At 43.4% G+C, this 16,843-nt stretch overlaps 1 protein-coding gene across 3 annotated transcripts in view; it reads left to right on the top strand.

Annotated features, from left to right (window-relative positions):
* Window positions 1–14,720, top strand: part of STX16 (syntaxin 16) — a 35,210-nt gene extending 20,490 nt beyond the window's left edge. For 2 of the 3 annotated variants that reach the window (XM_070744550.1, XM_070744549.1), the window contains exons 4-8: window positions 1,888–2,050; window positions 2,136–2,230; window positions 3,982–4,125; window positions 5,475–5,555; window positions 8,964–14,720. In XM_070744550.1, coding sequence (XP_070600651.1) covers window positions 1,888–2,050; window positions 2,136–2,230; window positions 3,982–4,125; window positions 5,475–5,555; window positions 8,964–9,068 — 588 coding nt within the window. In that variant the 3' untranslated portion in view covers window positions 9,069–14,720. The remainder of the gene's footprint in view (window positions 1–1,887; window positions 2,051–2,135; window positions 2,231–3,981; window positions 4,126–5,474; window positions 5,556–8,963) is intronic. The other variant, XM_070744551.1, reaches the window with a different exon arrangement.
* The last annotated feature ends 2,123 nt before the right edge of the window (window positions 14,721–16,843 follow it).

Below are 16,843 nucleotides of genomic sequence, written 5' to 3'. Positions count from 1 at the left end.
AAATTTTCTGAACCCCGGGTTCGTATCACGAGTTGTTCGTAAGACGAGGGGTTCGTATCTTGAGGTACCACTGTATTCGTTTTGCTACAGTATCTTGCTGGCAGATAAAGTTGCTCAGATCTACTCCCAGTTGAAATCCAATGGGCAGGTCCTGTTGAGATAGCAATAGCATTTAGAGTTATATACCGCTTCAAAGTGATTTATAGCCCTCTATAAGTGGTTTACAAAGTCAGCATATCTCCCCCAACAATCTGGCTCCTCATTTTACCCACCTCAGAAGGATGGAAGGCTGAGTCAACCTTGAGGCTACTGAGATTTGAACTGGTGAACTACAGCCAGCAGTCAGCAGAAGTAGCTTGCAGTACATGGCTCAAGTGCTGAAGTGGAGTCTTCCAGAGTTATCTGGGGCACGTTTGAGACTGTGACTCATGCCGAATTGGGCAGAATTCTTTAGCTACCTGTTTGCTAGATTCCAGGTCCTGATTGGCCAAATCTTCCAGGGAGTTGACCTTTGACTTTGAAGTTTTCCCGGATTTTGAAAGAGGTAATGGTATACCAGCTCTTCAAAAGACTGTTGAAGGACCCAGTGATTCTGGACAATCATCCTCCAGTCTCCATCCATGCTTCCCTGTGAGGACAAGGCTATTGAATGGAATCTGCTTCCTGCACTGTTTCGAAACTTTCAAAAGAGCCTGACTAATTGTACGTAGGCTCCTTATTATACCCTAGATTGGATTTTGTTTTTGTTCTTTTTTTCATAAAGGTCAACAGCTCCTTTTGCTTTTTATCAAATAAATAAATATTACCAATAGCTTCAGTTATTGCGATAAGCTATATGCATATTCTCAACTCTGAGATGCATATATTCTTCTTCTGCCTTCAGTTATTTTATTGTCTGGAACCCATACCACATCTCAGACATCAACACCCTTGAAAATGTCCAAAGATATTTCACCAGAAGAGCCCTTCACTCCTCCACTCGAAACAGAATATCCTACGGAAATAGACTAACAATCCTGGGCCTAGAAAGCCTAGAACTACGGCGCCTAAAACACGATTTGAGTATTGCCCACAAGATCATGTGCTTCAATGTCCTACCGGTCAATGACTACTTCAGCTTCAACCGCAATAACACAAGAGCACGCAACAGATTCAAACTTAATACGAACCGCTCCAAACTTGACTGTAAAAAATATGATTTCAACAATCGAGTTATCGAAGCGTGGAACTTATTACCGGACTCAATTGTTTCAACCCCTAACCCCCAACACTTCTCCCTTAGACTCTCCACAATTGACCTCTCCAGGTTCCTAAGAGGCCAGTAAGGGGCGTACATAAGTGCACTGGTGTGCCTTTCGCCCCTGTCCAATTGTCTTTCCTTTCTTTCACCTAGCTTATATATTCTCTTCCTTTCATATATCCTCTCCTCTAAGTTCACTTTCACCCTCTTTTATATTATCACATGTCTATCTTTCTTCCTATGTATTTGTGTATTGGACAAATGAATAAATAAAATAAATAAATTTTCCGCTCAGTATAAATCACCAGAAAGCACAAATAATTACTGTGAGATTCAATTAAATAAGCCTTTAAGACATAGTTGAATGTACCTACAGCTCCAGAGCAGAGATCTTCAAACTTGGCAACTTTAAGACTGGTGGACTTAAACTCCAGAATTCTCCAGCCAGCTGTTGGAGTTGAAGTCCACAAGTCTTAAAGTTACCAAGTTTGGGGACCTCTGCTCTAGAGGATAACTTTACGTCACTTTAAAGAAATAGTTTCTTAGGCATTTGTTCTTCTTGTTGTTAATTGAACCAGGAATGCTTGCTCCTCTTTCTCTCTAAAAACATTTTGTTTTCTCTTTTTCTTTCTCTCTCTCTCTTTTAGCTATTTCACAGGTGTCAGAGAGCAGTCCAAGGTTTGCACAGCAAGTCTCGAAGCTGCACGGACCAAGAATGCCGGCTTCTGAAGAACGTTGTGTATTCGTTAGCTCAGTCTCTGCAGGACCTCTCCACAAGCTTCAGGCACGGGCAGTCTGACTATCTCAAACGTAAGCGATGGACCATTTGAATAACAGGGCATCTTCCCTCCGTGGCCGAGAATTCTTAGTGACAATACTCCTCTTGTTATTGCAGGCATGAAAAATCGAGAAGAAAGATCCAAACATTTTTTTGGCACTTCGGTCTCTCTCATGGATGATGGGGAGGAAGATACAACACTGTACGACAGGGTAGGTATCACATTGTCACCTGGATGGTTTTTATGTAAAAGTACAAAGCATCTGGTGTTCATTTTGGCTGCTGTGAAGAACTTGATAGTAATGATAGCATGCATCAGTTAAAATGAGTCGAGTGTCATACTCCACACTGCCTGCTTGCTTCAGTTGCCATTCAAGTGGGGGGGTGGAGGGACAGTTAGGTATTGGGGGAGAGAAGCTGCGCTGGAGATGTCTCTTATGTTTGATTAGGGGTCTAGAGAGGAAAGTTCTGTTAGGCTGCATGCAGTGATGGGCTGCCAAAATATTTATTGCCACATTGTGGGCGTGGCTTATTTTGCGGTTGTGGCTTGATAGTCATGTGTCCAGATGGGAGTGGTTTGACAATCATGTGACCAGGGATGGCTTAAAGGTCATGTGACTGGGTGGGAATGGCTTACCGACCAAGATAGGGATTTCCATGGGCGGAGCTTTGACGTCACAAAGACGTCCTTCCTGGAGTCCATGTCTTGGACGGCCAGGAAGGACGACTCTGTGACGTCAAAGCTCCGCCCATGGAATTCCCTATTGGGATTCCCCACCTCCGTTTGAGCCTCCCGACTGGCCGACAGCTCCGCGGCTCCTTTGCAAAGCTGACAGCCGGGCGACGGGGCTTCTCGGGGCTCTCCTGAACCCGAACGCCAAACCCGAACTTTTGCCAAACTTCCAGGTTCAGCGTTTGGGAGAAGCCCCCTGGCTGTTTCAAAAGGCGACAGCTGGGCGGAGGGACTTCTCGGTGGCCTCCCATTCGGCAAAAGTTCGGGTTTGGCGTTCGGGTTCGGGAGGACGCCAAGAAGCCCCCCCGGCTGTTTCAAAGGCGACAGCCGGGCGGCAGCACCCAGCAGAGCGCCATTTTTGCGTTTGTTTTTTTCTTACACGCATTAATTGATTTTTACATTGTTTCCTATGGGAAACATTATTTCGTCTTACAAACTTTTCACCTTACGAACCTCCTCCGGGAACCAATTAAGTTCGTAAGACTAGGTATTACTGTATTTGTATATGCATTTACGTGCCTTTCGCTTCTGATCTTGCTTTCATTTTGTTGCTATCAGTTCTCGTCTCGTAAAAGTACTCTTCTCTATCAACATGGAGTTGGGGTCTTACTTTCCTGGACTTTGAAAGGAAGTCCATTTGTATTAAGGTGCAAATTTCTCAGACGAGAGAAAACTTTTGAAAACTGCATGCCATTTGCTTGTGTGCCCGAGAATCTACCCCCTCTTTTCTCTCTCTCATCCCCTTTCTGATATTTTTTTTTCTCCATTTTTGATTGCCCAGCAGGCTGCAAGGGAAATGAGAAATTACTTTTGCAGGAAGCCTTTAGAATTAAGCTGAGAGTCCCATATTATCCTCTGGCTTAAGGCTGACTACCTGCTGTTTAAAAAATTGGTCTCTAGGATATCTGCCAAAAATCATCCTCATAGTTGCTAGGGAAAATTGGGTTGCTGCAGGATTTTTAGACACTTGGTTATAAACGGATTCATTGGAGCTCTGAAAGGGTGCACCTGGGCTCAGAACTATGCCACAATTATAGTGCTTATCTTTTTAAAAGGGAACTTTTAAGAGAAAGATTAAAGACATTGCAGAGGGGGGAAATACAGGAGGATATTATGTTTGAATGGGAAGCTATAAGTATCCTGTTTGGTTTTAAAACCTTTTAATGCATTTTGAATGGTACAATATCTAGCTATTTGCAATCTGATATTTTTGTTTTTTGTTTTAATAAGGGTTTTACGGATGACCAGTTAGTATTAGTGGAACAAAACACTATATTGGTGGAAGAGCGGGAACGAGAAATTCGACAAATTATACAATCCATTACTGAACTTAATGAAATTTTTAGGGATTTAGGAGCAATGGTAGTTGAACAGGTAAGTGGTTTCTTTATATCAATGGTATTTGCATCTTATAAGATCTTGATTTAGAACACTATATGTCTTCCTGGATTTCATCTGAAGAAAAGCAAGGATGTATACATGACTTAAAAATCAGGTGGATTGGACCTACTGTATAGGATCATTGGAAAAAAATGAACTATTAGATCTAATCATTTTCTTTCGGTTACCAACTGAGGATAATTCTGAAATTAGTCGTAACCTAATTAAAATTAATAATTTTACTTTGTATTTCTCTTTGCTTGATTAGGAATGATTGAAACATTGTCAGATATCATGAGTTTTGCCTGTATCATATCTGTACCTTTGTACCAACTATGTGAATACACTTACAAAATATACTAATGGAGTCCTTTGCATTGTGATAAGAGAGGCGATCTGAGAGAGAGAGAGAGATACATAGATAGATACATAGGTGGATGGATGGGTGGATGGATGGATGGATGGATGGATGGATGGATGGAGGTAGGTAGGTAGGTAGGTAGGTAGGTAGGTAGGTAGGTAGATAGATAGATAGATAGATAGATAGATAGATAGATAGATAGATAGATAGAGAAAGAGAGACAGACAGACAGATCGATCAGTCATTTGTTCGATCGATCGATCCTAGAGTGGGAGGGAGTAATTTGGATCATCAGAAAGGTTATGACATGAGACAAAATTCACTTAATCTGTCTCACTTAGTAACAGAAAGTTTGGGCTTAATTGTGATTGTTAGTCACAATTGTATGTGTACATACAAGAAGCAACACAAGGATGAATTATCTGCTTTTGGTTCTTCAATATATTCCTATACTGAAATATAGAATATTCAGTATTTCCATATTGAAGTGTGTATGTGTAAATATATATATACATGCAGAGACACACACATTGTTAGAGGTGTGGAAGGAATATTCTGCTTATTTTTATATATGCTTTACCTGCTTGGTGGCACAGTGGTTAGAGTGCAGTACTGCAAGCTACTTCTGCTGATCACCGGCTGCCAGCAGTTTGGTAGATCGAATCTCAGTAGGCTCAAGGTTGACTCAGCCTTCCATCCTTCCAAGGTCGGTAAAATGAGGACCCACATTGTTGGGGGCAATATGCTTACTCTCTGTAAACCGCTTAGAGAGGGCTGTGAAGCACTGTGAAGTGGTATATAAATCTAAATGCTATTGCTATATGCTGGTTTACCAGCATTCAGTAGCCAACCAATTTACATTAATAGAAAACATTCTATAACTTAAATTTATCTTAATACATATTGCATTTCAATCAATCAACCTTTATTATGGTCACAGACCAGAATTTCAGCCTACAGAACCAATGCATTTTTTTTTCAGGGTACCGTTCTCGATAGGATTGACTACAATGTTGAACAATCATGCATAAAAACAGAAGAAGGATTAAAACAACTACATAAAGTAAGCAGATAATGTTTTTTTCAATGTGTTATTCTGAATGCCACTATTTCATACTGTTGAGGAGTTTGTTATTACAATCCCAGACATGTGAGCCATAACATTTTCTCTTTCCATACCTATTGTTTTGGAAGTTAAAAGGACAATAATGGCAGCTAGCTAAAATTAAGGAAATTAGACAAATGGCTCCTATCCTAGATATCTCAATATCTAGCATTTAATGATTGTATGTGAATGTGATTATGTTTTCCTAATTATTCTTCTATGCGGTTCTTCCAAAAATCTCTTTGCAGCTGGTAGATGGGTATTCTACCCATTTCTTTTTATCCACAGAACTGTAAAATAGTCTAGATGTAAAGGTTGAGTTCAGCTTTGAGTTGAGTTCTATAAGTATTAAGATACTGCCTTATTTGTCGGATATAAATCAGTTATTAAGACTTATGCTACATGTACTTGTGCCAGAAAGGGAAACATCACTGATGCATTTATAATCTGCTCTGCGCCAAACTTCCTATGTCAATTTCAGTGGTTCTCAACCTTTCTAATGCCATGGTCCCTTAATACAGTTCCTTATGTTGTGGTGACCCCCAAACGTAAATCTAGCACCAATTCTCCCAACAGAGCTTTAAGCTGATTGGCAGGAAGGACAGAGGGACGCCCCCACTGTAAACACCTGATTGGTCGGATTGTAAAAATTATTATTATTATTATTATTATTATTATTATTATTATTATTATTATTATTATTTATTGGATTTGTATGCCGCCCCTCCCTGCAAACTCACAGAAATACATTCCAAGGTGCCAGAATAGAAGTTTTAGTTTATTTATTTATTTATTTTATTTATTTATTGGATTTGTATGCCGCCCCTCTCAGTAGATTCGGGACGGCTAACAACAATGATAAAAACAACATGTAACAATCCAATCCAATACTAAAATAACTAAAAAAAAACTTATTATAAAAACCAAACATACAGACAGACATACCATGCGTAAATTGTAAAGGCCTAGGGGGAAAGAATATCTCAGTTCCCCCATGCCTGACGGCAGAGGTGGGTTTTAAGAAGCTTACGAAAGGCGAGGAGGGTGGGGGCAATTCTAATCTCTGGGGGGAGTTGGTTCCAAAGGGCCGGGGCCGCCACAGAGAAGGCTCTTCCCCTGGGTCCCGCCAAATGACATTGTTTAGTTTTAGAAGTTTTAGTTCCTAACACCATGGGAAATTTGTCTTTCCCCATGGTCTTAGGCTACCACTGTAAAACAATCATTCGACCTTCAAAGGTTGAGAACCACTGGAATGAAAAATAAATGAAAATGAAAGTCTAGTGTCCACAAAACCAAGTCCAGAAAACAACAAGGAGAACAAAAAAGGAAAAGTTCAGAAAACAAAGGAAACATCAGAAATAAACTCAAACTGGTTCTCTCCTTACTCCCTGGGACATAAGAGGAGTGAAGAGAAAATGCCATCAGGCTTTAAAAAAGATTTTCAGATAAGTCATACCAGAAAACCGACTTCACCCATTTGATTCGATAGAATATTTAGTGATACTGACTGTAGTAACATGACCTTGAAAGCCTAAAGCCTTTTTCGCTTCCTTCCCTCTTATATAGGGAATGAAGGCAAAGTCAATCTGAGTCCATTTTTTCCCCTCTCTTTTCCAAGTTGTTGTTAGTTGCAAAGTCATGTCCAACCCATTGTGACCCCATGGACAATGTTCCTGGCCTTCCTCTGGAGTCCATTTAAGTTCACACCAACTGCTTCAGTGACTCCATCCAGCCACATCATTCTCTGTCGTCTTTTGCCCTCAATCAACCCCAACATTAAGCTCTTCTCCAGTGAGTCCTTCATTCTCATTAGATGGCCAGAGCATTTGAATTTCATCTCAGCATCTGGCCTTCTAAAGAGCAGTCAGGGTTGATCTCCTCTAGGACTGACAGGTTTGATCACCTTGCAGTCCAAGAGACTTGCAGGAGTCTTCTCTAGTACCATAGTTCAAAGGCCTCAATTCTTTGGCACTCAACCTTTCTTATGGTCCAACTTTCGTAGCCATACATTGCAACTGGGAAACCATAGCTTTGGTTATGCAGACTTTTGTTGGCAGGGTGATGTGTCTGCTTTTTAGTATGCGGTCTAGATTTGCGATAGTTTCCTTCCCCAGGAATAAGCATCTTTTAATTTTTTGTTTCCTGATTGCTTATTTGTACTCTATGACAATCATTAAGAGTTGTACCTCATGATTCTTGACAAACTACTATTACTACTAGTTTTTTCTCATCATTTCCTCCCACTTATGACTGTATGACTGTATGACTGTAACTTGTTGTTTGTATCCTTAAGATTTTTATTAATATTGATTGTTTCTTCATTGCTTATTTGAGCCCTAAGACAATCACTAAGTGATTTACCTCATGATTCTTGACAAATGTATCTTATGCATTTGCACCAATAACAAATTCCTTGTGTGTCCAATCACACTTGGCCAACGAAGAATTATATTCTGTACCATTCCGTTCCATTCTATTCTATTCTATTTTAATTCTATCCTATCCTGGCTGTAATTCCCATCTGCGGTGATCCTGGAGCCCAGGAAAATTAAATATGTCACTATCTCCATTTTCCAAGTTAAAGCACATTTTTGTGCATACTGTAATCATTATCTCTGCTTAGTTTCCCCAAGGTCATTTCTGTGGCTCTCTACCAATTACAGTAATACCTCGTCTTACGAACTTAATTGGTTCCTGAAGTAGGTTCATAAGGCGAAACATTCGTAAGACGAAACATTGTTTCCCATAGAAAACAATGTAAAAGCGATTAATGCATACAAAAAGGAAAAAAAAATCACAAAATGGCGCTCCGCTGGGCGCCGCCACCTGGCTGTCACCTTTTAAAACAGCTGGGGGGCTTCTCGGCGTTCTCCCCAACGCCGAACTTGGAAGTTCGGGTTCAGGTTCCGCAGGCCACCAAGAAGCGCCCAGCTGTTTCAGAAGGTTACAGCCGGGCGGCACCGCTCAGCGGAGCGCCATTGTTGCGATCGGCGGCAGTGTTTTCGGACGATCTGGAGGCTGGAAAGGAGGTGGGGAATCCCAATAGGGAATTCCATGGGCGGAGCTTTGACGTCACGAAGACGTCCGACCGGTTCAGATTTGGGAGAACGCTGAGAAGCCCCCCGGCTGTTTTAAAAGGTGACAGCCGGGCAGCGGCGCCCAGCGGAGCGCCATTTTGCGATCTGCGGTGGGTTCGTAAGCCGAAAAAAGTTCGTAAGAAGAGGCAAAAAATTTCCGAACCCTGGGTTCGTATCACGAGGGGTTCATATCACGAGGTACCACTGTATTTGTTATTTAGAGTAATTTATTTTCTGCTGTCTATAGGAAAGAACCTGTGTGATAAAGTCCTCTTTTCTCTATCTGCAGGCCGAGCATTATCAAAAGAAGAATCGGAAGATGCTCATCATTTTAACTTTGTTTGTCATAGTTATTATCCTTATCATTGTCCTTATTGCTGTAAAATTTCGCTAGGCGATGTGCCAGTGAGGCTTTCCTTTCTCTCCGTGTTTGCCTGAGAGGTAGCAACAAATTTTTGTGTGTTGTGTTTCTCCCGTTTTTGTTCCTGGCAGGAATGGTTGAGTCTCTGCTCTTGAAAGCTGCCTTTTGGATGAATGTATGGGATCTAATGGCGCAACGTATGTGCAATGTTCATACAGAAAACCTCTGTTTTACATGTTCAATGAATATGGAAGGCAGTGATTTGTAAAAATCAGAAATGTAAGAATTTCTGAGAAAAGCTACCAAATCAGGCATTTCGTTTACCTAGGCCATTGAAATGCTAGAATGCATTTTTAAAAGTGATTTAAACATTTTAGAAAATGATTTTACTAAACAGGAATAATAATGTGCTTTCTACCATGACAGCCTACGGTTAATTTTAGGGTAGACTGTGCAAATTATGACGTGGACATCATTCCCAAAGCTATGATAGTTTTTTTTTTTTTTAAATGCCTTAAAGATACAATATTTCCTCTTTACCATCTTCCCCTCCAGAGTTAACATTAATATGGGTTCACAGGCATTATCAATTATACATCTAACCACAGAGAGAATTATTGTTTTAAGATTATTTTTTAAGTTTTAAATAATCAAGAATGTGTTTTGATTATTTTCACCTCTTTCCACTATTGAACTAAAAGGGGCTCTGATCCATTTCTGAATCCTCCTTCTCAAACTGAATCTGTTAATAATATACAGCAGCAGTTACATATTTCATCTTATTATTTTCAGAGCGCGAAAGGAAAAGGGCATGATACAACTCACACACAGTTTAAATTGAACTAATGGCAGCATCAGGAGCTTACATTTACATTTAAATGTAAGGTCTCCTGCTTGAGCAGTGGGTTGAACTAGGTTCCAACTCAATTCAATTTATTAGATTTGTATGCCGACCCTCTCCGAAGACTCGGGTGATACAATTCACACAGTTTAAATTGAACTAATGGCAGCATCAGGAACTTACATTTAAATTTAAATGTAAGGTCTCCTGCTTGAGCAGTGGGTTGAACTAGGTTCCAACTCTGTAAATCTGTTTTAAAAAATTAAATCACTTTTGTTCTCAGCTGCTAGATCTCAGGAAAATTTGGGATCCTGTTCAGAACAAATGTTTCTCTGCGTCGGTATTTCTTTAACATTGAAGGTGGATCTGCCGAAAAAGAAACAGTTTTCATAATTTAAAAAAAACCTCACCTTTTAACTGTAACTTAGCATTGCTATTTGAGGCTCTTGCTGTTCAATCCTTTTTTGTAAAAAAAAATGCACTGAAGAATGTAAAGGTTGTACTTTGCATGTCTTTTTGCTGTGCTTTAGCAACACCAGCTGCCAAACTTTTTTTTTTAACTTCCTTAGATTCTTATCCATTTGATCATGGAATAATTGCAATGCTGCCTGTGTACTGGTTACACCTTGTTTTCTTCCTTTCATCCAGCTCTTTGCATCGTTCAGATTTCTTGTATTTGCTGAGAAGGAAACAGAAATCTTAGTCCCACTTTGGGTCATTGGGAGACATTCTGCTTGCTAGATAAAGGAAGAATCCGACATCTGTAGTTGAAAGCTCTTTGAAGTAAACGAGGATTGCCACAAGAGAATTGTGTTTAGCTGCTGCTGCTGCTGCGATTCTGTCAGCTAGAAGGTGAAGAAATGCTCTCGGTGAACTCTGCTCAGCTATTTTGATTCATCTCCTATTTACAAGACCTCTGTGGTGTTCTGTCAGGCTCTCTGGTAGAATCCTCCCAAAAATTCACAGGTACAAATTTCAGACACACACACGTTTGAAAATTCAAAACAATGTTCTTTATAATAAAAATGCACTTAAACCAAGCCCTCTTTTGGTATAGCAAAGAGCCCTCGTCTCCAACCAAACTGGTAATTTGTACAAGTCCCTTATCAGTTCTGTGATACTTAGCTTGTAGCTGTGAGGCAATTCACAGTCGTTCTTCTTTCACAAAGTGAAACACACTTTGCTCTGGTTTAGTTTCAAAGCGGGGGAAAATCAGCACACAAAAAGTCAAAGTCAGTAAAGCAGTCATGAAACACAATGATCAGATAATCCTCCACAATGGCCAAACCCACAGGCTGCTATTTATAGCAGCCTCACTAATTACCACAGCCCCACCCAACCACAGGTGGCCTCATTTTCTTTGATAATAATCTCTCAGTTGTTGCCTATGCATCGCTCTCTGCATGCGTGGCTGTATCATTAACTCTTGTTCTGAATCCAAGGAGGAGCTATATAATTGATCTCCTTCTGAGCTGTCTGCCACACTCTCCTCCTCCCTGTCACTCATGTCTTCTTGGTCAGAGGAGCCTTCATCAGCAGATTCCACGGGGGCAAAACAGGCCTGCAGCATGTGGATGTCTCCCCCACATCCACAGTCCTTGGGGCAGGAGCTGGGCCAGAGCTAACCACAACATGTGGAAGGCTTCTTTATGCCTTCCAAGACAGTGGTCCATTGCTTCCTGGAAGAATGGAATTCAGTCTATATTATCATCTGCAGCAACTGTCAGTTATACAGGTAGATTTCTGATTTGAACAAGTTCTGGCCCAGCCAAAAGGAACAGTGAATAACAAGATACCAGACAGCACGAGAAATATGGGGGGGGGGGGGGACGGGGGGGGGGGACGACATTCTATACTTTATGCACGTGCAAAAATCCATTTACTGCTTGTGCATGCATAAAATAGACAAAAATGTAATGGTTACCAGAATCTGGTTTGTATTTTTCAGCTGGTTAACAAGGGCCACTTATATTTACTGAAAGTATTATTCTGTTACCTAAAGTAGAATGCCAGTTACACACTGGACTTCTTTCCTTTCAAAACAAGGAAAAGCTGAGCATTGATTGACTTAGGTTTCTCCATGATTTGCTCAAGATAATACATTTCAGCAGGCCACACTTAACCTCCTCCTACCATTTATGCTGATTATTAACATCTTTAATCAGTTTTATTAGGCTTAGTAACAGAAAATATTTACAAACACATGCTTAAAACCAGTGGCATGATTTGGAAAAGGTCATCTTGGCTCCAGACTACATTGATGCATGGCCAATGTGTGTATGTCCTTGAAGTCAATTTGAACCTTGACTGCTCTGTGGGTACTCAGGCTGTCACTTTTCTTCAAAAGTAGATGGAAACGGTTTATCGCTGCCTTTTCTCTGGATGATTTCTAGTCTTCCAAGTGTGGCCTACACCTTGAGATCCCCCTGCTTAGCTCTGAAAATAAGCACACACATGTATCATTATTGCAATCTGTGTATCACTGGACTGGATTAATTGGAAGCAGAAACGGACAGCTTCTGACTTCCTTCTCACCCAGAAGAGGACCAGGAAGTAGGGAATCATGGAAAAGGATTGAGCCAAGAGAGAAATGTGTTATCTAAAGATAATCGTGGATAAAACAAGCTGGATGTTTGGAAGAAAAGGGTATTTTGCTGCTAAAAAAACCCAAATCACTGCTATTTTGCTTACAGGAAAAAATGGTTCCTTGCAAGAGGAAAAGTTGTTTGTTTTCATGCCACCTCCATAGGTGTATGTGGATTAATACAATTTGGTGATAATTTCCTGCCACTAGAGCTGGGTGGGTTCCACTTACCTTCCCTACCTGTTCGCATTGCGACGAAAGTGCGTGTTTTAATAACAACAACAGAGTTGGAAGGGACTTTGGAGGTCTTCTAGTCCAACTCCCTGCTTTTGCGTGCATTCATGAGCGCGCTCCTGGCTCATCGTGCAAATTACCCTCTGTGCATGCGGAGAAGCCTTTGCGCATGTGCAGAGTGTTCTTTTGCACCGTGGCGGCCAGAAAAACAGTTCGGGGGCATGGACAGCCAGCCATTGCTGCCAGTTCGGCGAGCAGGGGCAAATTCCCACCACTGGTATGAGTGAACCACACAGCAACCTACCACTGCACTAAGTCTTTTGAAGTTTCATTTGTATCTTTCTCTACTGCAATATATTTTGGGAATTGTCCCCAATCCACAGATTCTCTAAAGTCTCTTTAAAAATTTTAAATAATGAGAACAAATCAATGTAAGATATGTACATTCCAAGGGGTGGGTTTTGCGGTTCGGAGATTCCTTGTGGTCATTGGTCATGGTTTCATGTAGCATCACTGTCCTTTGGAAAGGACATTTTTCAAAGTGTATTTAAAATTATTTATTTAATAGTTAAATACGGGGTTGGGTTTCTACGCTGAAGATTCTTTGTTTGGCCCACTGTGAAAAACTAAACTGGCTTGTAGTTTTAACTGGACCGAAAGAAGTCAGGCAAGAGATAAATTAGCAATTTAGGAAAGAATTGGCAAAGATTTGATCATTCTTGTCTGCCTGATTTGGTACTTTCTCTGTTTTGGTAGATTTGTTGCATAAAATTAACTGAGATGTTTTCTCTGCACCAACTCCCCCAACCAGCAGTCCTCTAGCACAGTGATTTTCAACCTTCTTTGAGCCATGGCACATTTTTTACATTTACAAAACGATGGGACACATTGAGGGGGGGGCCCCCTAAAAAAAGTTTGGACAAAAAAAATTCTCTCTCTTCTTCCCTTTCGCTCTATTTCTCTCTCCCTCCCTCTTTCTCCCTTTCTCTTTTTTTTCTCTCTCTCTCTCCCCTCTTTCTTTCTCTCTTCCTTCTTTCCTCTTTTTTGCTCTTTCTCTCTCCCTCCCTCCCTCCCTCTATGTCTTTCTCCCACCTTCCCTCCCTCTTTCTCTCTCTCTCTCTCTCTCTTTCTTTTTCTCTCTTGCTCTCTCTCTTGCTTTCTTTCTCTCTTCTTCTCTTTCTCTCATTCTCTTTCTTTCTGTCTCTCTTGCTTTCCTTTCCCTCTCTCTCTCTCGTTTTCTTTCTCTCTCTTTCTCTCTCTCGTTTTCTTTCTCTCTCTGAGCTTCGCGGCACACCTGACCATGTCTCACAGCACACTGGTTGAAAAACACTGCTCTAGCAGACTCGGTTTCCAGAAAAAACTGCTGGATGCTTTATCTCTCAGGCGGTGTTATTCTTGGTGAGTCTTTTTATTCCTAAACAAATTGGCTCTTTATGCAACCTGCCCTCTTTGCAAAACTGGAAAACCAAAGCTGAGAAGTAGTAGCATCTTTTTACCCGAAGAACCGGTTGTTACAGCCTGGTTTGAACTGAGACTATCAATTGGATGAAAAAAGAGATGTAACTCTTGACTTTCTTGTGACCATTTACTGTTGAATGATGCTTGTGGTGTGTTCCAGAAGGACTTCCCTTCAGCCTGCTTCAGGTTGAATGTATTTGGGGTTAAACAGGGTTTAAACCTACGGAGGAAATCTACAGCCTGCCATAGAGGTTTAGCCCCACCGCTTTGTGTATTGCTGCCGAACAGTCTTTCAGCAAAACTCCAAACTTCAAGAATGAAGAAGGCTCTTGATACACCCAATAAAAGAGAATCGTACTGAATGAGAAATCATCAGCTGGATACACCACGTAGGGACTCAACTCGGACCAACGGTGGTTTCAAGCAATGATGGATTTGCTTTCAAATCAAATGTATTTATGGTGTATGTAATGGAAGGGATCTCTTGTTTTTACCCGACAATGTACAGTCTATTTTCATCCATTTCTGTGGACAATTTGTAATGTACAAATAAACTATTCAACTCTAACTAGAAACTGATTTCTTCTCCCTTCTACCACTTAAATACATGTCATAGCCTTTGGGGGACCATCATGGACTCATTAAAATCTAGTATTTTCTTCTATTTATTTAAAATAACCCAAGGAGTCTTTTGTTAATTTGTTCAACATAAAAATCCAGTGGAACGATTTGCCTCCAGAAGTTGTGCCCACTCCAACATTGGAAGAGACTGGACAATTATTTGTCTGAAATGGCATAGGACCATGATTACAGTATTGTTATTATTTATTATTATTTATTAGATTTGTATGCCGCCCCTTTCCGTAGACTCGGGGCGGCTCACAACACAATAAAAACAGTTTACAGTGATCCCTCGAGTTTCGCGATCTCGAGTATTGCGAAACGCTATATCGCGAGTTTTCAACCCGGAAGTAAACTCCACCGCGTGCCCTTCCACGCATGCGTAGATGGTGGAGTTTCCCCGCCGGGCAGAGGCTTCCCTGGGTCTTCCCCCTCTTTCTCTATGTTGCTTCTTCCTCTCTCACACTCTCTTCCTCCCTCTCTCATCTCTTTCTTTCCTTCTCTCTCTTTCTCTATCTCTCCCCCTCTTGCTCTCGAGCGGCCGCCTAGCAGCTGATCTGCTCGGCAGCGCAGCAGCAGCGAGGAGCCGAAGATCTTCGGCTCCTCGCTGGTGCTGCGCTGCCGAGCAGATCAGCTGCTAGGCGGACGAAGCGGGGGAGGGGGGGGAAGCGAAGGCGCGGCGATGGGCAAGGGCTGCCAGTGAGCCTTCTCCGTCCCTTTCCTGCTGCACCGGTCTGGGGCCAAGTGGGCGGGGGGCGGGCCGGGACCTCGCCTGTCTCCGCCGCCCGCATCGCCCCTCCGGCGGGCCGGCCTCCCCCGCCCGCCTCTGCTGCAGCCGCCACCGCCTCCCCGACTGGTACAAAAGGGCCCCGCCCGCCCCGCCCCGAAGCTTACCTTGCGGCGGGATTCAAAGTGCTGGGGTGGGGGGGGTGTCACTTCGCCGCTCGTGTCCTGGCTAAACCGGGCGGCAGGAGACAGGCTTTGAGTTTTTGGCTGCGGGGGGAGAAGTAGGACTTTCCTAACTCCATCCCCCCGCAGCCAAAACTAAAAGCCTGTCTCTTTTCTTGCGGCGAGCGCAAGCCGTTCCTTTCTCGACCGCAGCCGAGCTTCCCTCGGCCCCCTTTGGCCCCGTCGCCTCCTCCCCGCCTGCCTTTCCTCGCCAAGCGCACGAAAAAAAAAGAGAGAAGGCTTCTACCAGAAGCCGGGGACGGCCGGCAGGGGCATGAAGGATCTCCCCGCCGGCCTCGGGAGCGCGTGGGAGGCTCCGCCCCGCCAGGGTTCCTCTCCATGAGGGAGTCCGCCGAGCTGCCCGTCTTCAATTCGCCGTCTCACCCGGGCTCCCGATCCTGCTGGGCGGCGAGGAGACTCGGCGGGGAGTGCGCACGTCAGGGACCCAGAGCGCCCTTGTGGCCGCGCTCGCCATGCCGGTTTCCCCTCAGGAGACGCGCCTGAGTGGCGAATTGAAGACGGGCAGCTCGGCGGACTCCCTCATGGAGAGGAACCCTGGCGGGGCGGAGCCTCCCACGCGCTCCCGAGGCCGGCGGTGAGATCCTTCATGCCCCTACCGCCCGTCCCCGGCTTCTGGTATCTCTGTGGGGGGGGGGGAGGCGGCTGCTTGAAAACCCCTGACCTCCATCGCCTCCCCCCCACGGCACAAGGCGAGCACACAGGCGGCGGGGACACAGGCGGCGGGGACTGCCCTGTCCCCCTGTCCCCCTGCGCAAAACTACGCAGCCCCAGATCGCTCGCTTCTCCAGCCAGCAAAGCCGACTGCCCGGCTTTGCTGGCTGATGCAGGAAAGGAAAGCGTCACATTTAAAAAGCACGCCGGCCTCGGGAGCGCGTGGGAGGCTCCGCCCCGCCAGAGACGGCGAATTGAAGACGGGGGCTGCGAAGGGGCGCACGCGGCAGAGCTCCGGCGGAGGAGAGGTGGCGGGGAGAAGCTCTCTCTCCCTCCCCCCCCCCCGGAAAAAAGAAAGCAGCCCCAGCCAAAGACGCCCAGCGAGAAAGAGACCTCCGCGCCGACTTTTCTCGGCTGCTGTCCACGCCCGGCTCTCTTGGCAGGCAGAAG

Source organism: Erythrolamprus reginae, chromosome 3 (assembly GCF_031021105.1).
Source record: "Erythrolamprus reginae isolate rEryReg1 chromosome 3, rEryReg1.hap1, whole genome shotgun sequence".
Lineage (NCBI taxonomy): Eukaryota > Metazoa > Chordata > Lepidosauria > Squamata > Dipsadidae > Erythrolamprus > Erythrolamprus reginae.
The sequence above is the reverse complement of the archived record's forward strand: the minus strand, read 5'-3'. Positions and strand labels throughout refer to the sequence as shown.